The sequence below is a fragment of the Piliocolobus tephrosceles genome, chromosome 10 (assembly GCF_002776525.5).
Source record: "Piliocolobus tephrosceles isolate RC106 chromosome 10, ASM277652v3, whole genome shotgun sequence".
Lineage (NCBI taxonomy): Eukaryota > Metazoa > Chordata > Mammalia > Primates > Cercopithecidae > Piliocolobus > Piliocolobus tephrosceles.
This window is the reverse complement of record NC_045443.1, coordinates 36,609,056-36,634,375: the sequence shown is the minus strand read 5'-3', so window position 1 is coordinate 36,634,375 and position 25,320 is coordinate 36,609,056. Positions and strand designations below refer to the sequence as shown.

At 36.9% G+C, this 25,320-nt stretch overlaps 1 protein-coding gene across 1 annotated transcript in view; it reads left to right on the top strand.

Annotated features, from left to right (window-relative positions):
• SLC2A13 (solute carrier family 2 member 13) overlaps window positions 1–25,320 on the top strand; it is a 379,496-nt gene that overhangs the window by 222,550 nt on the left and 131,626 nt on the right. The window contains exon 5 of the mRNA XM_023182832.1: window positions 20,907–21,070. Within this exon, the coding sequence (XP_023038600.1) occupies window positions 20,907–21,070 (164 nt within the window). The remainder of the gene's footprint in view (window positions 1–20,906; window positions 21,071–25,320) is intronic.

Here is a 25,320-nt window from a genome sequence, read left to right as displayed (position 1 = left end):
ATATTTATTAATTGCTGTTTTCTGTGGCAGATTCATAAGAATCTGTTTGAAGAAATAAGGTTTTTGTTTAATGCACCTAATTTATTGGTCAACACCAATTAATGTAACCAAAGCAGTGAAATTAAAAATTATGATTTCAGTAGTTAAAAAAAATCTTTTGACAAAAGTTTGTTTAAGCCTCAATAGTTGCACAGATCAAGTCACAATGATAAAATCATAAGCAGTCTATCACTCATTCAGTGAGATCTGTTGTAGTACAGTACCAACAGTAGGTCCTGTGGCTGGGCCAGACAGTTCCAAGAATCTCCCTGGGGAGAGATAAAGACACACACACACAAGTCAGCTCAGCTGTTCCTGTGACCCAAACAAGCTGAAAGGGTGAGGAAAGGTGGCCTTGCCAGCCTGCTGCAAGACAGGCAGATTAATGAGATAGGTGAGGGTAAGAGGCAGCCTTATTAATTACAGAGATATAACTATGGCTGCTTCTCTGCTCAAGCTCTGTTTATTACTTACAATGTAATAGCATACTATGTGGAACAGAAGTGGGAATGTAAACTGCAGTAGAATGAATGCTTTTTGGTAATTTGCAAACTTTTAAGGCCAGAAATTACCTAATATATCTTCTCTTTTTTATAAGAAAATAGAATTAATGTATGAATTAGACTGTAGATAAATATTGAGCCTGTTTAGATTGTAGCAGCAATTTTATTTAGGGGGCTGAGCCTTGATCTGAGCCTATTCCTATCACTAACCTAAGGCATGTTCCTAACCTCTCTGTGCCACCAGGTTTCTAATATGTAAAATTGCAATAGTAATACATACCTTAAGGATTATCAGCAGTAATAGGCCTGCAGAAAATGATACTCATTATTTCCAAGTTCCTGCCTTAATCTTCACTATCGAACTCAGGAAGCAATGCATTTCAGGACTCCTAGAATTTATTTACTGAAGAAACAATAGAGTTGAGTAAATATATTAGAGATTTTCATATGCTTTCTTAAGATAAATCATAAGCCTCCAATCTTTTTTGACTTAAAGTATTCATGATATTTACTGAGGAGACAAGAATTTAAGATAATGTTATCTCCTCCGTGAAAGGATAGGAATAGGCAATGAGTAGTGAAACAGTGGGGGTCCCTCCTCAAATTGCTGAGAGTTCAGTGCAGGAGTCAGGAAAGTGAAGAAGCAGTTACCACCAAGTGCAGAGATGCTATAGAATGGTAGTCACAGAGCAGAGGCGGAGCTCAGCAGAAGAATGGAAATAATAATGGAGAGACTGGAGCAGAGTTGGTGAAGGTTTCCCAGAGGACAAGCATCCTAGATGCATCCTCAAAATTAAATCTTTAAAAAATCGTATATTTGAAACTTTGAGAGATTCTTAGTGATTTAGGTGTCCAGAATTTTTCTATTGCCAGTTGCTGTTTTTAAACTATATATAAGATTAATTGTTTAAATATAAAAGAATATGAAGAAATAAAATTATTCATAATCTTATCCCAGAGATGACATTTCACTTTGCATCATGTATGTATAGTTTGACTTAACAGAGTTAAAATTATGTAATATGTACCACTTTGTAAGGGTTTTACTTAGTATCAGAGTAGTTCTGTTTTCTCATGCTATTACATATTGTTTTAAAATATGTTTTTCTTGGCTGTATAGAATTTTTTGTATGGGCCAGCCATCATTTGTTTAATCAGTCCCATAATGTAGGGTCTCAGTATATGTTATCGGTTTTCTACAGCTGCTGCAAATTACCTCAAATTCAATTGATATGTAATAACTGTACATATTTATGGAGTACAATGTGATGTTTCAATACATATATACACAGTTATTATTTATTTATTAAAAATAAAAGAAAACCTTACAAATGAAAAAATCCCACAAATGTATTATCTTACAGTCTAGTATGTCAGAAATCGGACAGAGGTCAGATAGGTTTACTCTGCCTCCGTCTTCCACTATTAAGAGTCCCATGATTATATTAGGCCCACCTGAGCAATCCAGGATAATCTCCCTGTCTCAAGGTCAATTGATGAGCAACATTTAATTCTATCTGCAACCTTACTTTCCCTTTGCCAGGTAAAGTAATATATCACATATTTAGGGGAGTAGGACACCAATAGCTTTGCAGGACACATATTCTGCTGCCACAATGTATTTTTTGTTTTTTGGTTTTTGTTTTCCAGTTTTATAAATAATACTGTATAATAATAATGATGCTCTAATGAACTTCCTTTTACATAAATCTTTAGTCATATCTCTATTTCTTTAAGGTAAACAAATGGCCAGGTTTTCTCTGTAAGGGGAATAATATTCTTTTTATTTCTTCATTACATATAACTCAAGATTTTATATTAATATATCCCTAGTAATTGCTTGATTTAGGACTTAAAGAGTAATATAGACTGGTATTACTTAAAATTGGTGACTGGATTATTTTACAGATTATTGGGTTTCTACCCACATGTAGTAATTTTCTTGCTACTTCTGGCAAGTATAGACTTAAGATTACTATGTAGAAGTATAAAATATTGGCCAGAGATTAGTTGAAAGTAGAAGCTGGTGAAGATACAAAGAATTATATTTATTTTCAGTAAAAATGATCATAGAGGGTTTTGTAAATATTGGATAATAAAAACAACAAATGAGATTTGGCCTTTAAAAGGTTGTTTATGGCCGGGCATGGTGGCTCATGCCTGTAATCCCAGCACTTTGGGAGGCTGAGGCGGGCGGATCATGAGGTTGGCAGATTGAGACCATCCTGGCTAACACAGTGAAACCCCGTCTCTCCTAAAAATACAAAAATTAGCTGGGCGTGGTGGTGGGCACCTGTAGTCCCAGCTACTCGGGAGGCTGAGGCAGGAGAATGGCTTGAACCCAGGAGGCAGAGGTTGCGGTAAGCGAAGATGGTGTTACTGCACTCTAGCCTGGTGACAGAGTGAGACTTGGTCTCACAAAAAAAAAAAGAAAAAAAAGGTCATTTACCGCTAAAGCATAAAGTCTGCCTCTGCTCACTTTCTCTGTATAATAATATATGAGTACCTTGCAAATATTCATATAGTTTACAGTAATTGTAAAATATGGAGTAATTTCTTAGAGTATAAGACTATATTTATACTAATGTATCTTAAAATTTCTCATTTAATAGCAAAAGTACAAGAATCTGCCAATACGTTAAATACACAGAGAAATATATAAATCCTGAAAGAATAAAGTAATAATTAAAATACATTTTAAAAACTATCAACAAATATTATATTGATAACAAATTTGGGGTTTTAACTGGTGATATATAAATAGAAAATAAGTAATTTGTCAGATATATATGATCTGCAGAAAGATCTAATAAGCCTAATAAACTTTAAAATGAAATAATGTGATATGATAATATGAGCCAACATTTGGTTTGCTTTTAGCAAAAATAAGAGCAATTCTTGTATCTAGTTTATGTTTGTAAATGTATCTAAAACCACATCACACTCAACATTTAAGTTATATTGCTCAATTTGGAGAGAGTTTTTATTTTAATTATTGAATCCCCACTTGTACTTTTATAAAGTAAACACTTTGAACTGTTCATAAGGAAAATGGTTTACTATGTATGGTTATTTGAAATATGGAATGATTTTAGTTATTTTTATTGAAATATAAACAGATTATAGCTATGTGGGTCAAATCATAGTAGTATGAGTCACAATATAGAGTTAAGTTGCATCAGTTATTAATATAATATTAGAACATTTTGGTTACTTGTGAGAATTCCAAATAGAGGAAAACACTATATTCTAAAGATTGTCTGTGTTGACAAACTTCTTTGATGTTATGCCATTGTAAACATCACATTATTAACAAACAATGTTCACAAAAAGTGAAATTAATACTGTGCTGTCTTGCAATTTTGTCCTGTGAGGTAAAGAATAAACATCAAAAGTAGGGTAGGTTTTTGCCCTGTCACTAATTGCAGGTACCTTGCTAAGTTGCATGTTAAGTAAAAACTTAGAGTGGGCTGGGCACAGTGGCTGAAGCCTGTAATCCCAGCACTTTGGGAGGTCAAGGAGGGTGGATTGTCTGAGGTCAGGAGTTCGAGTTCAGCCTGACCAACATGGTAAATGAAACCTTGTTTCTGCTAAAAATATAAAAATTAGCTGGGCATGGTGGCGTGCACCTGTAGTCCCAGCTGCTCAGGAGGCTGAGACAGGAGAATTGCTTGAACCTGGGAGGCTGAGGTTGCAGTGAGCCGTGATCACACCACTGTACTCCAGCCTGGGCAACAGAGCGAGACTCCTTCTCAAAATAAATAAATAAAAATAAAAACTTAGAATGGTTAAATCCATAAGCATTTTCTCCCATGAACTGGGCAGGCGGCAGAATGTGGACATTTGAAGCAGCCTGCCCAGATGGCACTGCTACTTCTCCAGAAGCACATGGATCCTCCATGGATTATTGCTAAGTCAATGCAATCAATCTGTCAGTTGGTATCTGCCAGATCAGGCTAATAGAATTTCTAAGCATTCCATCAACACAAGACCGAGAGTGGGGTGATAATGCGGGATATAAAGCAGGAGTAAACTGACTCTGGAGGTTCCTGAAACTAGAAGGAAAAGGACTGTTGGTCACTGATCTGTTCAAACCACCTCTCTCCCACTCCTGCCTTATTGAATCAGTAAGGAGAAGGAGAACCATGAGACAGACCTGATTCAATGACAAGAATAAACATACACTACATCAGTGATACTGTCACTTCTATCCTTCCTTGCCAAGAAGAAAGAGAATCTGGAATTTTTTAAAAGGATTTGGACAAAATATAAAATGGTCTTCACAACAGAATGATAGGCTATTTCCTTATGGAATTAGAATAACTGACCTCAGCGATGGTCACTGGAATAGAAGAAGCTGTAAGGAGAAGGATGTCTACCCTCTGGTGCTTAAAAAAACTCCTGCTCAAAATCTAATAATTTCTTGCCCCACCATCACCATGATACACACCAGGAGTGAGAGCCTCTACTTCCCTTTTTTCTCCCCTTTTTTCTTTCCCTATTGTGAAAAGGCCCTTTTTTACATTCCATTGTAAGCCTGCTCTACGTGTATTTTCATTGATTCTACAGCCCGTAGCAGAGAAGAGAGTTTATTGGCTTTGAGCCTCTAGGACTGGCTGTACCCCTTATCCCCTTTAAGGGGCAGGGTACTTCTGGGATATCACTTGTAACAAACTGGCTGCCCATCCATCTGCCCATCTCTGGAGGTGTCTAACTAAATATTTGTATGATTTTTATATTTTATGAATTTCACTACTAGTGACAACTTATTTAGCAGCAAAAGTACTAAACTAGACAAAAGACTAACTACCAAAAATGAAAGTACATTTTTATGCAAAAAAAGTGTTAAATATGAATAAGGGTTTACGTTTTGCTGCATGTGTAGAGTGCAGAAACTGAGTAAGAATTTCCATAACGATTTCTTTTGTTACCCTCAATCTGTATGAGAATGGACTGTAGAGCTATTCTGTTAATTACACCCTAAAATGTTGAGTATTGCCTCTTAACAAGTTTGCATTTTCATAAGGTATTTTTGATAATTGGATGATTTTACATATGCAAAACACATCTGGACACTCCTTGGCATTTAGTAAGTGCTCAAAAATGTTACTTCTTTTCCTCTTTTATCAGGAAATTATTTCTGCCCTCAGTTCCAACTCTAAAAATGAGTCTCTTAGAATCATAGGAAATACTCAATGACCATTAGCCATTATTCTTTTTGTTTCTTTATTCGGTATTTTCTTATGAAATAACTTTAAATTTTCATAATAAAGAACAGGAAATGAAAAGGGCATTTCTAAAACCAATTCTACACACTTAAAGGAAAGTAGAGAGGTAAGACAATATAGTCAATTCAAACATACCAAAACATTTAACTCAGAAATATCTCCCTAATTCTTTTTATTTTTTCAGAATTAGCCAGATGGTTCAATGCTTCTCTGTGGGATCTGCGAATTAAAATGAATGTCTGTCATGTAGTACCCCCTAAATAAATGTATGCTGACTGATAGATAATTGCTTTTCTTCATCAGATCACACTTCATATATACACATAGTTAGATTTTTCTTTGCTGTTAGCTGTGAAAGGTCCTACTGGTCTGCTAATAATTGAGCAAGTAGTTTTAGTGCTGCATGTATGCATTGAAATGAACCAAGTGTAATTTTAGGCCTTTCTCTTTGAACATCAAAGGGCACAGCGCTGTCAACATGCCTGCATCAAGCCAGCAGCTAATTTACTATTTAATAATACATTTGTGTGTCAGACCTCTCTTTGCCCAGGGCTGTTACAGTTCAACTAGTTCCTCTGCTGTTAAAAAATTGATCATCTTTCTTTCACTGATATTTGGAAAAGGAACAGTAAAATTTATCTCTGTCAATTCAAAGGTCTGTTCACTTTAACCTTGACCTCTTTATTTCAGAAGTGTAAGAGGGCTTAAACACATGCAGAAGCTGTAAGGTAAAAGAAACCTTAAAATTAGTGATTTAGGAAATAGCTAAAGGTAGAAGATGGTTTCTATACAAGAAACCTGCGCTGGAGTAGTATCTATACAAACTGGATCACAAAGCCTGACTTTTTAGAAGTGGTGTTGAACCAAATACTTTAGAATCTCTTGAAATGAATCAGAATCCTGGGTAGGAGGAGGCTGGAGCTGGACAAAGAGGAAAGACAACTGGGAATTTTGCATTGGGAACAATCTTCAGATGATTCTGATTCAAACTAAAGTTTGAGAACCATGTTGCTCTAAATGTTTTAGCAGTTAGTACAAAAGGAAAGACATGTTTTATTCCATGATTCACGAGGTAGAAGCGAATTAATTCCTCAGAGAAGGACAAGAATTCCTATGTACTAAGGCCAGAGAGAATTTTTATCTGGGTGCTTTGGTGGTAATATAATGCTCATTAATATTTATCTTTTCAGGGAAAGTTTATTGTAATGATTGGAACTCATAGTTACTGGTTTTGATATCTAGAACAGGTAAGCCATGCCATAGAAGTCCTTCATCCACATTGTAGAAGCGGGGATTGAGGAAAAAATATAGCAAATATGCAATATTTGGTACAGAGATTCTCTCTGTGCTTCTTACATGTTAGATAACTGAATAAAGCCCATTACTTTAGCACCTTGTTTGCATTGTTGCTTTCTGTTTCACCTACTCTCTGTTTTTCTAGAAGCCCACTCTTTTCATCGGGAGATGAAAGCATTCATTTGAGAGAGTAGGGAATTTCAAGTGAGGTTAGTCTGTATTTTCCTCAATCTTTGGAAACTGGCAGTCCTGTTGACCTTCCTAGCCTCCTGTTCCTCCAGTGATCCCTCTTCCCTACTCAGTTTTTTTTGCCTCATGAGCTACAGTGGATAGAGCTCCTTTTCCATTTCATCATCAACCCCCTGCCTGAAAGGCAACTCTTAAATTTAGTCACAATTCATATCATTGTCATCTAGGAAGTCCAAATCAAGAAATTCCTTCCTGTCTATAATACCTGTCTCTGCCACTACAGTTTTTCTAATCAGGCACCTGAATAGATGTTTGTCATCCTACTTATGACTTACAGTCTTTCTGGTTCTTTCCAGTTCTCTGCATGTATCATCCTTGGCTGATTTTAAATGCTTTCTCCAGCTAAACCCTGTGATAACTTGCATCTTGAATTCCTTGCCCCTTTGTATTGTTTTCAATTGTGGGATATGAGAAACAGTACTGTAGCTAATTGGAATCACTGATTAACTGTTTGGACTGTAAGGTGGATCTCATCACTGCCTTCATGTTCCAGCAGCTCTTTACCTTCACTGCTGTCATAGAACTCAGCCCACCAGTGTGTCCTTGTTATGTGCATGGCTGTCACCATCAGTGTTATGGGCTCCCACCCTCCCTGAACAGTCCCCAGATACTGTCTTTGTATCTTCTGCTACATCTGGCACATAGTAGGTCCTGAATAAGTGTATCTTAATTGCATCTTATTGAGACATTTGGCCATGATGTACTTATTTTCTACAAAAATGTCTAAATATTTTTGTAATTGAATAGTTAGGCTTATAATTTATTACTGTGACTTATTTGTAGTGTTTTAGGCACCCGGTGTAAAGGACATAGATTATTTAATTTAAGAAAACACTAAGTTTGGCGAAGGAAAAATTTCAAGGGTCTTTTATTTTCTGAAGACATATATGTAAGTTCCTTATGATTATAATTTCATGTTTGTTTAACTTAAAATAGTATTAGATTTAGTTTGGCTGGGTCCAGTGGCTCATGCCTGTAATCTCGGAAATTTGAGAGGTTGAGACAGAAGGGTGACTTGAGACCAGGAGTCTGAGACCAGCCTGGGCAACATAGTGAGACCCCATCTCTACATAAATACATACCTTAAAAATATAGATTTAGTTTACAGAGTTGGAGGCTTATGGTGCCTGAATACAATGTATGACATTTTCCAATCTCAAAATATTAACACTTCAAACAAAAATTTAAATAATACATGCTTATTATAGGAAATTGGAAATGTGTAAAGGGGAAAAGGCATCAAAATCTCACCACCAGGAGATAGTCCGTCTACACATTTTGATGGATTTGCCTTATTTTTCTGTGATTATTTTTAATAGATGAGATTCTACGTGAATATACTTCCGTATTTTGCTGTTTTCACTTCATCCTGCATGTTCCTGACCTCTTTCCCAGTTTGATTCCATAGAGATTCAGAGTTATAAATAATGTGCATAAGACTACATATATTTGCATAATCACATTTTTGTGACCAAGCTATAAAATGTTGCTTTTATATAGAGTGAAAGTTCTTGCAAAGTTTTACTTACAAGTGAAGCTTTGAAGCCATTACAGCTTAAAATAAAACACTGTCTTAATTCCCTTTCGAGAGTCAGTGCCAAGAGCAGTGTTTTTCAGGAAGTAAATGCCATGACCTGCCCTTTTTTCACACTCAGGCTCTTAAGCCTCCTGAGAAGAATTTTAAATAAACTGTCACCTTTTTCCCTCCTGTTTGCTTTAATGAGGTGTTAGATGGACACAGCTTGGAATTTTTGAGACAATAAATGATGGAAGAAAAGACTAGTTTGTATCATTGTTTGGATCAAAAGCTCCCAAGTCATTTTTCTGACGTAGTATTCTCCAGCCTTGAGGCCACCTGGGAACTCAAGGTGGCAGTGAGGTAGAAAGGAGTGCAGCTAAATCAGGAGAGCGATGGTGGTGGGGTGTATTCAGCAAAAACTAACACACACTCCACCTTTCCTTTACATCCTGCTCCAGAGACTTTTTTTTTTTTAATCTCTTTAATCCTTTGGAATGTTTGAATGCTTTCTTATGAGCATTACCTATTATATTATTAAAGAGATTAAAATTTAATCATATGTACTTAACACTGAATTATATACTTTAAAAGGATAAAGTGTTATGGTATGTGAATTATATCTGAGTAAAAATAAATAAGGGAAAAAAGAGGTGGAAAGCCATATGAACCCATTCATTCGTGTAAATAAACACTAAGTGTCTAAAAAATATTCATAAGCCTGCTTTGGTAGTTGCAAGAGTGAAACACACATAGATTATTCTTTTGAGAGTTTATAGAAATATGATAGAAATAGAAATATGATGTGTATTTAAGTAATTCTAATACCAGAAAAAACGTGGTATGTGTTACTAAGAGAGGTACAGATAAAATTCTGGGGAAAAACAGAAGGAAAGAGTAATAATTCTAGCAGTAAATGCCTTCCTAAAGAAGGAATTTAGAAGAGACGTGTTTGAGTGTTGCTTGATATTTGTGAATCAACGTAGATTGATTGGGTATGTTGGTAGATTTGGTGGTGATGAGGCAGGGGAGCACCCATCTGATTGCTCACACTTCTTGGTGAGTATTAGGCAAGATTTCACCTGAGGCTGCATAGATTGGGATAGTGGAAAGAAGGGAGATGCTAGGAAAGCATCCTTTGGAGAGTTGGAAAGTGTGCATCTTTGGAAATTTCAAGTGAGGATAATTTGTGTTTTTCTCGAGACTCTTTCAGCTGCTAGATGTAAATGCAGAGTGGAAGAATAACTGGATATAGGAGGAGTTGGAATTTATGACCTAAGTATAGCAAAGGGTTAACAGGCTAGGGAATTTGAGAATGATGAAACGAAAATGATGGTAGCAATGGTTTGGGGAAGTAATTTTCAAAGCAACATCAGCATCACCTGAAGACTTGTTGGAAAGGCAAAATTCTTGGTCCTAGACCTACTGAATCAGAAATTCTGGGGACAGGGCCTAATAGTCTTGTGTTTTTGAACAGGTCTTTCAGGAGATTCTGTAATACACCAATATCTGAGACCCTCTGGTTTGGGAAATATAAAGTATTTACCTAGTAAGTACTGTTGTGGGTAAGGGGCAGGAATGAGTGATGATGGGTAACAAAAAAGAAGCAGTGTCTGGAATAAAGTCTACATGAGAATGACATATTGTGTCAGTGGGGAATTCAAGTAAGTGAGCCTTGAGAGTAGGCTGTGCTGGCCAGAAAGGAAGATACTTAAAGGATTTTGGTGGTAGGACAGTTAAAAGAGACTCAGATGTTGTGTGGGTGGTCCATGTTGATGCCACTTTCACCAAGAATCATGATACAGGGGTACGAGTGGAGAAGAAACTTGTGAGGCCAGTACTGAAATCGTTATTGAATAAACAGTGACCAGAAATTGGACAGACAACTAAGTAAAAATTAGAGGATAGTACAGTCATTTCTTGCCCCTCTTTTCTTCCTCTCCCACTCCTCAGGCCCAGAGGTATCTAAAGTATGAGAGAAAACAGCCTAGCCTCTGGATCTAAGCTGTAAGAAGGTTATACCTCATGTCTAGACTTAGTTCACAGGGCACAGAAAAAGAGTGTGGGAGGGCTGAGATGAGAGGATGATTGGGTCAAATTAGTGAATGTTACCACATTAGTGTGGAGGTAAATGGCCAGGTATAAATAGGTCATCTGAAAGCCTTAGACTCCTTCTTGTTGCTGAAATAAGCAGAGAATTGAGACATGATGAGGCGAGGTGAAAAGCATTGCCTGACGAGATTAGAATCAGCACTTTTTTAGTAAACTGAAAAAGACAGTCATGGGGAAATGATGCATACCTACCTTAAACAATTTATTTCTAGTTGTACAATAATTCATCATATCCACTGAGCTTCCAGATTTTTTTTCTTACATAAACCACACCCATATTGTCATCTATGAATTCCAGGCCTTCAAGTAGAACCAAAACTAAAAGACACAAATGAAGAAGCCTAAGGGCAGAATCTTTCTAGACTTTTACTTCTGTCTTATCCCTAATTTTTTATGGTTGTGTTACCCACACAACTTTGAAAATAACTCAACCTTTACTGGCTTTTTCCAAAGTTGTTTTTTAATGCAACAACTCTCTTTTAGTATTTTATGTTTTGTTGCTTTATGTAATATTTGATTGAATTATATAATTACAATGACAGGCATAAACAGGTTTGGGAACAATCACATGTAACTTGTTATACATACAGTTCAAAAAAATAGGAAATGTGAGCCTATGTGAAGTCCCATATGTTCAATGTCCAGTGGGGCATGTATTTTATAGAAAGAATTAATAGGTCAATATGGCAAATTGGTGAATTCAAGTTCAGATTAGAGAGCTTACTTCATTGTTCTCCACGATGCTTAAAGGAAAGTCAGTGATGTGGCTGAGCTAGGTGAGACAAGTAATTGGTCTTTCCTGAGGTCCCCAGAGGTATGAAGCCAGAGTGAGGGAACTCACTTCTGAGGCAGAGGGTAGGTCACGTTGACAACATTGGCATATGTAGAAATCCCTTATAGGTTCCATTGGCGCATTTTCTTCTTTGTTCTTCCAAAAAGACTAATAAAATTATTTAAATTATGAAAATTATTTTATAATATATTAAATGTGATTAATAAGTAAACTTTCTGCAGGTTTCTATGATTTTTGTATCATTGCTTGATTTAATGGTAGTATGATACAATTCACTAGTATGTTAGCTCAAATCACTCCTATGAAACATGTGCAATTGTGATTTCTACTTTTCTAACTTTTAATTTTGGCTTTATGTCTTGCATGTAATAATGTACAAAGAGGATTTCTTAGTGTACCAACTACATGAAAATACGTTTGAAAATTTTAATAATTTAAAAAAATAGTTCTTAAGATGTTTGTATCTTGAGTAAAACATTTTTCTTTTAAAGATATTGATGTATTTTCCATGTGATGATATATTAGGCCGTTCTTTCATTGCTATAAAGAAATACTTAAGACTGAGTAATTTATATAGAAAAGAGATTTACTTGGCTCATGGTTCTCCAAGCTTTACGGGAAGCATGGTGCTGGCATCTGCCCAGCTTCTGGGAAGGCTTCGGGAATCTTACAATCATGGAAGAAGGCAAAGGGGGAGCAGCCACGTCACATGGCAAAAGCAAGAGCAAGCGAGAGAGAGAGAGAGTGCAGGGTGAAGTGCCACACACTTTTAAATGACTGTATGTTGTGTGAACTCACTGTCATGAAGACAGGACCACACCATGAAGGATCCATCCCATGACCCAAACACACCCACTGGGCCTCACATCCAGCATTGGGGATTACAATTCAACATGAGATAGATTTGCATGGGGACAAATATCCAAACTACATCATTCCTCCTCTGGCCCCTTCCAAATCTCATGTCCTTCTCACATTGCAAAATACAATCTTGCCTTCCCAATGATCCCTCAAAGTCTTAACTCATTCCAGCTTAACTCAAAAGTTCAAGGTCTCATCTGAGACAAGGAAAATCCCTTCCACCTATGAGCCTGTAAAATAAAAATCAAGGTAGTTACTTCCAAGATACACGGGGGGTATAGACATTGGGTAAACAAATATTCCCATTCCAAAAGGGAGAAATCAGCCAAAAGAAAGGAAGAAAGGGGCTACAGGCCCCATGAAAGATTGAAACCCAGCAGGGCTGTAATTAAATCTTAAAGCTTCAAAAATAATCTCCTTTGACTGCATGTTCCACATCCAGGGCACACTGCTGCAAGGGCTGGACTCCCAAGGCCTTGGGCACCTTCACCTTTGTGGCTTTGCAGGGTTCAGTCCCCAGGGCTGCTATCATGAGTTGAAGTTGGATGCCTATGGCTTTTCCAAGTGCAGGGTACAAGCTGCCAATAGATCTACCATTTTAGGGTCTAGAGGATGGCGGCCCATTTTTCACAGCTCCACTAGGCAATAGAGGACTCTGTCTGAGGGCTCCAATGCCATATTTCCACTTGGCACTGCCCTAGTAGGGGTTCTCTGTGAGGGCCCTGCCCTAGCAGCAGGCTTCTGTCAGGGCACCCAGGCTTTCTCACGCATCCTCCAAAATCTCGGCAGAGGCTGCCAAGCATTCTTCACTTTTGCATTCTGCACACCTACAGCCTTAACACCATGTAGAAGCCACCAAGTATTATGCACCTTCTGGAGCTGTGGCCTGAGCTATACCTAGGCAGGCCCCTTTGAGTCACAGCTGGAGCTAGAATGGCCAGGATATGGGGAGCAGTGTCTTGAGGTTGCACAGGGCAGCAGGCTCTGGGCTGGCCTACAAAACCATTCTATACTCCTAGGCCTTTGGGCCTGTCATAGGAAGACCTGTTGTGAAGGTCTCTGAAATTCCTTCAAGGCTTTTTTCCCATAGTCTTGGCTATTAGCACTTGGCTTCCTTTTAGTTATGCAAATTTCTCTAGCAAGTGGTTACTCCACAGCATGCTTGAATTCCTCTCCCAAAAAAAGCTTTTTCTTTGTCTGCCACATGGCCAGGCTGCAAATTTTCCAAATTTTTATGCTCTGCCTCCCTTTTAAATATAAGATCCAACTTTAAGTAATTCCTTTGCTTCCTCATCTGAGGATAAGCTGTTAAAAATAGGCCACTTCTTGAATGCTTCATTGCTTAAAAGTTTCTTCTGCTAGATACTGTAGTAATCAGTCTCAAGCTCAAGCTTTCACAGACCCCTGGGACATGAACAGAAAGCAGCCAAGTTCTTTGCTAAGGCATAATACATGTGACCTTTGCTACAGTTCCTAATAAGTTCCTTATTTCTACCTGAGACCTCGGCAGTCTAGACTTCACTGTCCATATCACTATCAGCATTTTGATCGCAACCATTTAGTCAGTCTCTTAAAAGTTCCAAATTTTCCTTGATCTTCCTGTCTTCTGAGCCCTCCAAATTCTTCCAACCTCTGCCCATTACACAGTTCTAAAGTAACTTCCACATTTTCAGGTATCTTTATAGCAATGCCCCACCCTTGGTATCAACTTTCTATATTAGGCTGTTCTTGCACTGCTCTGAAGAAATACCTGAGACTTGATAATTTATAAAGAAAAGAGGTTCAATTAGCTTACTCTTGTGTAGGCTTTTCAGGAAGAGTGGCGCTGGCATCTGCTCAGCTTCTTTGGAGGCCTTAGGAAGCCTGCATTCCTGGCAGAAGGCAAGGGAGAAGCAGACACATCACATGGCAAAAGTAGGAGCAAGCAGTAGGAGAGTGGGTGGGGAGAGGTGCCTCACCCTTTTAAATGACCAAATTTCATGAGAACTCACATCATGAAGATAGCACCAAACCTTGAGGGATCCACCTCCATGATCCAAACATCTCCCACCATGCCCCACCTCCAGCACTGGGGATTACACTTCAACATAAGATTTGGGCAAGGACAAATATCCAAATTATATCAGATGGAAAACATGGTGTATTTTTTGAGAATAAATTCAAACTACTGCATAGAGGTTTAGAAGATTGTAAAGATAGTGGTAACCCATTACTTAAATGGTTGGCTGATATCATTATGTCAGTAAACATTGAAATTCGCATGTTTTTAAATATAAGTTCAGTGTATCTTTCCACAAGTCCATGATCTGACTTTTAAAAATTAGGTTTGTAGATTATTCTTATCTAAATATGTCATGCTCTGCCCTATGAAAGAGAATATAGTTGTTGCCTAAATTTTTCTGGAACTAATTAACCTTTAAGTGGATGCCCTTGTGAGAGTTATTGATACAATTTGGCTGTGTCCCCACCCAAATCACCTCTTGAATTGTAGCTCCTGTAATCCCCACATTTCATGGAAAGAACTCAGTGGGAGGTAATTGAATCATGGGGGCAGATTTTTCCCATGCTGTTCTTGTGACAGGGAGTAAGTCTTATGAGATCTGATGGTTTTGTAAAGGATAGTTCCCCTGCACACTCTGTCTCGCCTGCCATTGTGTAAGACATACCTTTGCTCCTCCTTTGCCTTCCACCATGATTGTGGGGCCTTCCCAGCCATGTGGAACTCTTAAGTCCATTCAACCTCTTTTTATTTATAAATTATCCAGTCTTGTATATGTCTTTATAGCAGCATAGAACAGACTAATACAGTTATCCTTGTTTTTGAGTGTAAAAACAGTCTCTCAATAGGAAAATATAATTCCTTTTAGTTAAAAGAACCTTTTAATGTAATGGCATTTTAAATTCTCTGTAGTCAATATACTTTGGCATATTGTACCAAAAAAAAAAAAAAAAAAAAGAAGAAAAGAAAAAGAAAAAAAGTAACACTAGGAACTAAAAGAGCTAAAGAACATAACTTAGATAATGGAAATTTTTTTCATACTTTCTCATGTAACTTGGCCTATATCACAATATGAATGTGGCCTATAAGAGTATTGAGCAAGTCAGCAGTTAATTTGTCCTACTTAGACTGGCTCTTGTCAGGAAGAATATGTTCCATATCCCTTTTATTTATGAAATTAATGTTTTTTAGTCCCATGCCAGCAAAAATTTGTCTTTATTGTGAGCTGATACATTTTATTTTGTCAAACAGTTAACATTTTCTGAAATGTTTATTATTTTGCCTTGATTGCCAGGAATTTTAGAGCTAACTCGTAGTGTTTATACAGCTAAGGTTTTCATATAATTATCTTCATGTTCTACCTCTCTCTTATCAGTCTTTAATTTTTAATTTAGTAAGTCTATCAGGTGTTTTTTAGGATAATTATTCTTAATTTCTTCTCAAAAGTTTACGGTAGATAAATTCAATAAATCCAGCAGGCCGGGCGTGATGGCTCAAGCCTGTAATCCCAGCACTTTGGAAGTCCGAGGCGGGCGGATCACGAGGTCAGGAGATCGAGACTATCCTGGCTAACACGGTGAAACCCTGTCTCTACTAAAAATACAAAAAATTAGCCGGGCGTGGTGGTGAGCGTCTGTAGTCCCAGCTACTCGGAGGCTGAGGCGGGAGAATGGCATGAACCTGGGAGGTGGAGCTTGCAGTGAGCCGAGATCGCGCCACTGCACTCCAGCCTGGGTGACACAGCGAGACTCTGTCTCAAAAAAAAATAAAAAATAAAAAATAAAAAAATCCAGCAGACACTTATTTTACTGTTAATTCTATAATGCAAGTAATAGTGAAAAAGATAGCTTTTTGAGAAATTCCTAGGAAGTGCCTTGTTCAAATAGGAACTTAGTAAATGTATTTTGTTAAGCATATGAAGTACTCATGTTTAGTCTTTTATTGCTAGTTAAAAGTTAGCATTAGGATAGATTGTCATTTCCAAAGCCTATATGTTTTTGTTTTGTGTGAGTCAGATTTAAAATTCAGAACTGGAAGCTGAGTGTCACATAATCTCTAAGATACCAATGCATGTAGAGTTCCGGCCTTGGCTGTCTTTAAATGTCTACAGAGAGTTGCAAACCTTTCAACTTCACTCTGGGGAAGAGATGGTATGTGTGAGATGACCAAAGTTTGCCCAGGGAATCTTTGAAGAAGATGATAGTTTGTCTGATAGATATTATAAAATGACTCTGAAAGGAGAGGGTATGCCTGCTTTGAGTCTAAAAAGGAAAGAAAGCCTTTTTCAGATGTTCATATTGTTCTTTTATGCATAAGAGGGTTCCCTTATGCCTTTGTGCAACTTTTGAATGAATACAGTCCCTTGAAAATGCAAACTACTGCGTAAAGGTTTAGAAGATTGTAAACACAGTGGTCGGTAGCTCATTACTTAAATAGTTGGCTGACATCATTATTTATGAAAACATTGGAATGTACTTTGTAAATGTAAGTTAAATATATCTTTTCATAAGACCATGACCTGACTTTTAAAATTAAGTTTGTGAATAGCTCTGACCTAGATATGTCATGTCCTGCCCTATGAAAGAGAATGTAGTTATTGCCTGATTTTTCTAGAACTGATTACCTTTTAAGTAGATGTCCTTGTCTTTCATTCCTTTCTTCTCATTATAACTGTTGGCTTTTGTTTATTTTACTGCTTATTAGTACGTTTACCGTGATAGCCAGAATAATGGTCCCCCTAAGGACATACATACACATCCTAGTTCCCAGAGCCTGTGAATATGTTACATTACATGGCAAAAGGAAATTAAGGTGCAGACTGAGTTAAATGTGCTAATCAGTTTACCTTAATTAAAGAGATTATTCTGGATTTTCTGAGTGGAGCCAATCTAGTCACAAGGGAGGCAAAGCAAAGGTCATAGTGAAGTAACATGAGAGGGACTTGACAAATCATTGTTGGCTCAGAAGACTGAGGAAGGGGGCCACCAGCCAGGGAATTAGGAGACCTCTAAAAGCTGCAAAAGACAAGGACATGATTTTTCCCTGGAGCCTCCAGGAAGGAACAGAGCTCTGCTGACACCTGTGATTTTTGACCCCCCAGTGAGACACTTGTCAGATTCCTGACCTACAGAGCTGTGAGATAATAAATGTGTTTTGTTTTAAAGTCACTAACCTTGTGGTAATTTGTTATGGCTGCAACACAAACTAATGTATTTACCAGTGTTTTAGAGAAAGGAAGATGAAAATCAAGGCAGTCTGTAAAGGACAAAATTTAGTGTGGGCTGAAGTCGCAGCTCTTGCTGAGAGGGAGATGCAAGGCTGTCAGTGAATTTCAGCCCCTCCTCTTAACTGTTTTCCATTAATCCAGATAATCTGCAATTACCTGTTGCCAGTATAATGACTTGAAATACGCTTCAGAACAATATACCTTTAGTTCAGTTGGCCTCCAGTTCACCCACTTGGCTATCACTGGAGTAATCTCTTCATAGAACAGATTTAGTCCTGTTATTTCTCTTTAAACTCCACTTTGTGATTTCCCATTGCCTACAATACAAAGTCCAAATGTATAGCATTACATTCAAGTCCCCTCCATAACAGAAGTTTCTGCTGTAGCCTTACTTCATACTTCTCATTTGTATGTGTTCTTTGTTTTATTTTTTAATTTTTTTGAGATGCAGTTTTGCTTTTGTTGCCCAGGCTGGAGTACAATGGCGCGATCTTGGCTCACTGCAACCTCCGCCTCCCAGGTTCAAGCAATTCTCCTGCCTCAGGCTCCTGAGTAGCTGGGAGTATAGGCGCCCGCTACCATGCCCAGCTAATTTTTTTTGTATTTTTGGTAGAGACGGGGTTTCACCGTGTTGGCCAGCCTGGTTTTGAACTCCCGACCTCAGGTGCTTTGCCCACCTTGGCCTCCCAAAGTGCTGGGATTACAAGTGTGAGCCTCTGTGCTCGGCCCCTCATTTGTATGCATTGTATGTTCAACAAAGGTGAAGTACTTACGTCTGTGAACCCAGCGTACCGTTTTGCACTTTGGTCCTTCAGATATGTCATTTCAGTGACCTCTAATGCCCTCCACCATTGTCAGACCTGCTGGCAAACCTTTATGACAAGGCACAACTCAAACATTAATTCCCTGGAAAATCAAGGAATATTCTACAGCAAATAAATTGTTTGCTCTGTTCTTTATGCCTCACTGTTAATTGTACGTGTTGTGATATCAAAATATTGTCTTTCCGTTTCATTCTTTTAAATTAAACTATGAGCTTCTTGAGGGCAGCAACAGGATTCAATAACATATCTGTGGGATCTTAGTAATTCACATAGCTTATACACTAGGTACTTAATAAATAAATATTCAGTGTACAAGTGATTGTTACCTAACCTGGCCAGAAGACACAGAAGTGCTATTAGAATGCAGGTTTCTGAATTCCAGGTCAGTTTTTGGTTGCATTCTGACTCTTTAACTTAAGTACTGAAAATACTTTGTATAGCTATGTAACATTTTTCATTTTAAATAAAATTTAGACAACTTATTCTGTTTTATACCACTCTCTGTTCTATCTCTTCATTTAACACTTGTGATTTGATTGTTTTATTTTATTAAAAATGAAAGCATCAAAATAGCTTCTGTTTTAATTTTCCCCTGCCTCTATTTGGAAGAATTATTTTGCACAATGTAACTATTTTTATTCTTAAATTATTGTGACGACTCTGAAACTTAGTAGCATGACACATGTCATTATTTTGGCTTTAAATGTTTGAATTTTTTCTCAATGTTTCTATTTTCTGCCTTTTTAGATTTGGTATTCATGTTAGTTTCTTAGTGATTACATGTAAGGTTTGACATTGCCATACAGGTCTTTATGAAAATGTATATGGTAGAACTTGGAAACTATAAAACACTACGCAAATGGAATGAATTGTTTTCATAATTTTTATCATCACTTTACACTCTGACTGCAAAACATTCTCAGTTTTCATGATGATGGGAATAATTCCACTGGGAATTTCTCTTTTTGCAACAGCTGTCAGAATTCAGTCTTAAAATGGTTGGCATGCTTTTTAGTGTGATCAGTAAAACACATCCTTCATGCTGCATAGTTAATTTATAGGTTTGATTTATTAATTTAAAAAAAGAAAACACTTTTTTTCAAGATGAATGAGTCCATGTTGGTATTAAAATTTTGCATAAGAGCCATCATCATTAGTTTAAAAAATAGTAGACAGAAGCCATTGATCAATCAATGAGACTTAAACATATTAAAAACAGATTTGATTTTTGAAATATTATAAAGGTATTGATAAATATTCAGAAACTGTAGATTTTTAACTAGGGAAATATCCAGGCTGATTTAACATATTGCTTGGATGACCACTGTCTGATTTGAGTAAAGCTAACTTGTTTTAGAATGGCTTGAAAAACTGGGCAAAGCCATGGTTCAGAATGTGTCTTTAAGGTTTGAATTCTATCACATTTCATCAGTGGCTCACCAGCAGTAGTTTGCTTTCTTTGTTTTCAGGTTAACTTTAAAGTAATCAGCTGGTTTAGCTATTAATGTTTCCACCAGAAAAGAAGTGTCTTGTGAGAAAGCTGTCATCCTTAAATGTGCAAGACATATCTTCCATTGTGCATCAACAAACTGGCATTATCTTTTTAAAGCCAGTCTCCAGTGAGTTCACTTAGCATGAAATGAGTCTACAGAGCCTAATCATACTAGAGACATTAGCTCACCAGAGTACCCTTTTTCAGGAAACATAAATGATTCTCATGGACCTCATGTCAGTTTCTCATCTTTTTACACAATGCCAAATACATTCTGACACTATCTTACTCATTGTGTCTTTTTTGAGGAGTTCCTTCACTTGTCCCAGATTTTTACCATTGTATTACATTCTCTTACGGCAGCCTTTTAAGGACATTAATTCACAGTGTATGATGACTTCTGATTCATTCCATGGACTTGGAGTTTATGATAGTTTTAGTGAAACCACCAGCTGCCACTGTCCCTACTTGTGGGATGTGCATCACTTTGGAAGTCTTCAACCTTTTCTACTTGCTCAGGTGCCTCTTCTTGATTATCCAAACTCCAAAATAAATTTATTTGAACATAGTCTTTATATTGTGATCTTTTCAACAGCTTGCATTAATTCCCATGTTAATTTGATGTTATTACCGTAGCTGTCCATATTATTTTTTTAAGTCGAATACATCATTTTCTATCAGAATAACCCTGTTTCTTTGGGTATCAATAGCAATTGTTTTATTGCTATTTGGGTATCAATAGCAATTGTTTTATTCGTTGCTTTGCAGGTACTACAGTGCAACCATTCTGCAGATGTCTGGTGTTGAAGATGATAGACTTGCAATATGGCTGGCTTCAGTTACAGCCTTCACAAATTTCATTTTCACACTTGCGGGAGTCTGGCTCGTTGAGAAAGTGGGCCGCAGAAAGCTTACCTTTGGTAGTTTAGCAGGTAGGTGCCTGGATGAAAAATTCAATTATAAACTTTATTTCCTAATAACTTCAAGTTTAACCTTCAAAAATACAATACTTACACCACTTCTAATATTGATTTCTCAGCCAAACAACAAAATAATTAGAGTCCTTCTAGACCAAAAAAGAAAAAAAAAATAGCTTTTAACAACTCTTACACTACGTGACTAGAAACTAGAATGTGAGTAGAAACACACTGCAAGAATAATTTTGATCTACTGAGAGTAACATTCTTCTGTTGAGTTCCACTCAAAAGTACAAAAGTGAAAAAAAAATTGTTTTCTGTTCTATCCTTTTTTGAAAAACTAAAACTTTGGATTCAGAAACTCACTTTTTAACATATGATATATTTTTAAATTTGGAATACAATGGAATTAAATTTGGAGCATTTTTTTTTTTCAAAGATCTTTCAGCAGGAGAGTATTAGAACCATGGAATTTCTTCACAAAGCAGGGACAGACTCTTTCTGTGTTTGAAACAAGCCTAAGTTCCAGGGTAAATTTTGGTTGGTTAAATGTATTTTCTATGATAGCGAAATAAAGCAAACCTTTTTTTTTTTTTTTTTTTAATTCCCCAGTATCTTTTCTGTTTAAATTCTGCCCATTTTATTTATTATTTCACTGTAACACAAGGACTGTTTCACTGATAGAATGAGACCCACATCTTTAACGTTGTTTTTACATGGTTGCATGATATAATTTTCTAATTTTTTTCAAATATACAAGTACATTCCTATGTACAATTAGCTGCACTCTAATAACTCCTTTATAAGTTTATTTGGAGTGAGAATATATTTTTCCATTAAAATATAGTTTCCAGGGCAGTATTAACTAAATTCTGTTTTAATCAAATTATATCTAAAACATTGATCTAATAGAACTATTTCAGGCGCTCATCCCAGATTTGATGAGAAAATACATTCTAAGTTCCAAACAGTTATCAGAAATACTTACCCTCTCCTGGCCCTCATTCCAGAAGGAAGAGTAGAATGTTTTCACCTTCTTTTCTTGCCTAAGCAGTGGGAGCCCTTGAATCCAACAATGTGTGCTGAACTGCAGTATCAGTGCTTAAGGGAAAGGTGAGAGATTGTCTGATTAAGGGACAAAAGTGATTGCCTACAGCCAGGATACATACTGAACTAAGACAGTAGGTAAATGAATAAAAGTGAGGGACAAGTAAGGGTTTCAAAACCATGTTTATAAACCTGTTGAAGAAACCAGAGGTATTTAGCCTAGAGAACATACTAAAGACAGAAGCCTACCAGGTATCGTATTTTAGCAGATAGTAGATGTTATGAGGACACAGATTTTTACTTAATACAAGAAAAATATTCCCAATAATCAGAGCTATCCAGCAATGAAGTGGGGTGTCTCGTTAGGATAGTAAACTCTCAACAAAAGGATAGATTACCATCAGACAGTGAAGTGTTAAAAATAAATTCCCACAGTGGGCTGGAAATTGGATTTGCTGACCCTTGATTTTGAGATGAACGCTAAGAAGAGATAATAGCTGCTTTTAAATATTTTTAATGGATGACACCCTTCTTTTTAAGTAGAACTCCAGTATATTACTACCTCAAGAAGTCTATTTTTTAAATAGAACTTAATTGCTGCTTCAATTTGGGATTTGGCCTTTGAGATCTGGGGAAAACTGACTAAACATTATTTCTAGCAACCTGTGTTCCTTCATTTGGTATTCCAATAAAACACTTTCTTATTAGTTCTCTAGGATTTTTGAGCCCTTATCGATGTAGAGCCCCAGACTGTTTGGATTTGAATAGTGTGACTTTGGGCAAGGTTCTCTTTCCTTATGTGTGAATGGGGATTAATTATCATCCCTACTTCACAGAGATGTAATGAGGATTTAACACATTTACAGATGTATAGGATTTCAAATACTACCTGACATAGAGAGTAAAGGGCTCAGAGCATTTTAGCTGTCACAGCATTATTGTTACCAAAGAGTGAGCCTTTGTTGTTTAAACCTTACTGCAAAAGCAGCCTCCATCATCATAGTCTAGAACCTTCCTGAACTCTTCTGGCCTGTGTCGTGTTCCCCTCTCAGTGTAAGTCTTCTGCCCAAGGATTCCCAGAGCCCATCCCTTACTGTTAAGAAGAAGTATTAAGACAATTCCTTGGGAAGCACCAAGGGATTTCAGGGTCTCTTTCTCATGAGCAACCTATAGGCACTTTCTTTCCTGCCTCGTTCTCTTTGCAGCTGAAACCCACCAAGGCCTCAGTTCTGTCCACTACAAAGACTGTACAGTGATTTCTCCAGCTTGAGAGACACAGTCTATTTGATTTCCTTATTATGTGGCCAATTAAAGTGATACAGTGGATATTACAATGGTTTGAGAGGTAGAAGTCCTGGTTTCTTGTCACAAGCCTCGCCGGTCTCCTCTTTTACTTGTACACACAGTAATTGGTGCCATTCATGTGGTTCTTGAGTTTCAGTGATTAGATAGGTCCTACTATAAGATAATGACCAATGGACCTTTACACCTTCAGAAGAAGATGTACCACTTAACAACCTTGTAACATATTAGTATTACTCCAGTGTGACCCTCACTCACAATAGATTTTTCTTTCACATTCCTATACTGATTGATTCTATGTTAGTTGTATTTTTATTTCCATATGTTTTTGTTTTATTCATTTATATGTAGGTATATACTTGATATTTTAATGGTACTAAGTATTAACATACTGTTCTATGTTAAATTTCTTAAATTGACTATAGCCTAGAATTTTTAACCTTTGATTCAATATTGTTCCCTATTTTGTGTTTTTATCATCATTTATTTTATTATATTGGACTAAGAATAGTGAAAAATGTTATATCAAGATGGTTTTTTGTTAGATATTCATTCTTTTAAGATGACTACAAATAAAAACTATGTAAGCCTGGGCAAAGGAGCTCTTTATACAAAGAAATACAAAATATGTAGTCCATGAGTAATTTTAAATGTAGGACATTTTTGGTGGTCTGACTTTTTGTATTTTTTTTTTTGGGGGGGGCGACTGAGTCTCCCTCTGTTGCCCAGACTGGAGTGAAGTGGCGTGATCTCGGCTCTCGGCTCACGGCAAACTCCGCCTTCTGGGTTCACACCATTCTCCTGCCTCAGCCTTCCGGTAGATGGGACTATAGGCGCCTGCCACCACACCCGGCTAATTTTTTGTATTTTTAGTAGAGACAGGGTTTCACCGTGTTAGCCAGGATGGCCTCGATCTCCTGACCTCATGATCCACCCGCCTCGGCCTCCTAAAGTGTTGAGATTACAGGCGTGAGCGACTGCACCCAGCCATCTTTTTGTAATTTCAAAGTTTGTTCAGAGAACTGGACTTTTCTGGTAAATATTACAAATTTAGTGACAACTTCTTGATTCTTTTAATATTGGAATATTTATATTTATGTAGCTTTATTGGTAATGAATCAGAAAGCCAGAAAGGTTCTGTTTTTCCCCCTCATGTTTTGGTAGTGTATATTTCTGAAAACTTCACTCACAGACTGTCTTCATCACAATTGCCAAGGGTACTTATTTTAAAACATGGATTATTGGCCCTTAACCCAGATCTACTAAATTAGAATTTCTGAAAATGAGACTTGAAATATGTGCACTTTAGACAGGTTCCCTAGGTGATACTTACGCACACAAAGTGTGAGAACTACTGCTCTAGTAGAGTCATGGGAAGGGAAATTATTTCGTTTCTCTCAGTATTTACTAATAAGCAAAACACTGTACCTGGTACTGATTATTACATCAGATATTTTTAATAAGGCTATTTATTCAGCACTCTTCACTTCCTGTGGAGAATATTTTTATTTTCAAAATTATATCAAAATTTCAAAACCTAACACTGTATTTGGTTAAGAGAGACTCTTCTCTTGAAACATAAAGAACATGCCAAAATTACACGGTACACCAGATAAAATTCTTTCATCCAAAGCCTTCTTGTATTAGACTCAAATCCAGGTTGTAATAATGAATAACTTGACAATAACCAGATTGATTTTAAATACTAACAAATGATTGATAAAACATCTGTAACTTACTAAATATAAGGAAAAAGGTAATTCAAATCATTTTATGCTTTAATAGTGTATATGAGTAGATGATAGGACTAAGTGATTACTTAAAAATTTATTTTATAAATAAAGTCATTTAAGATACCATTTCCTTCTTGTAAGGAGCTTATCATGTCATAGGGGTTTTAGCCCTGTCTTGGCATC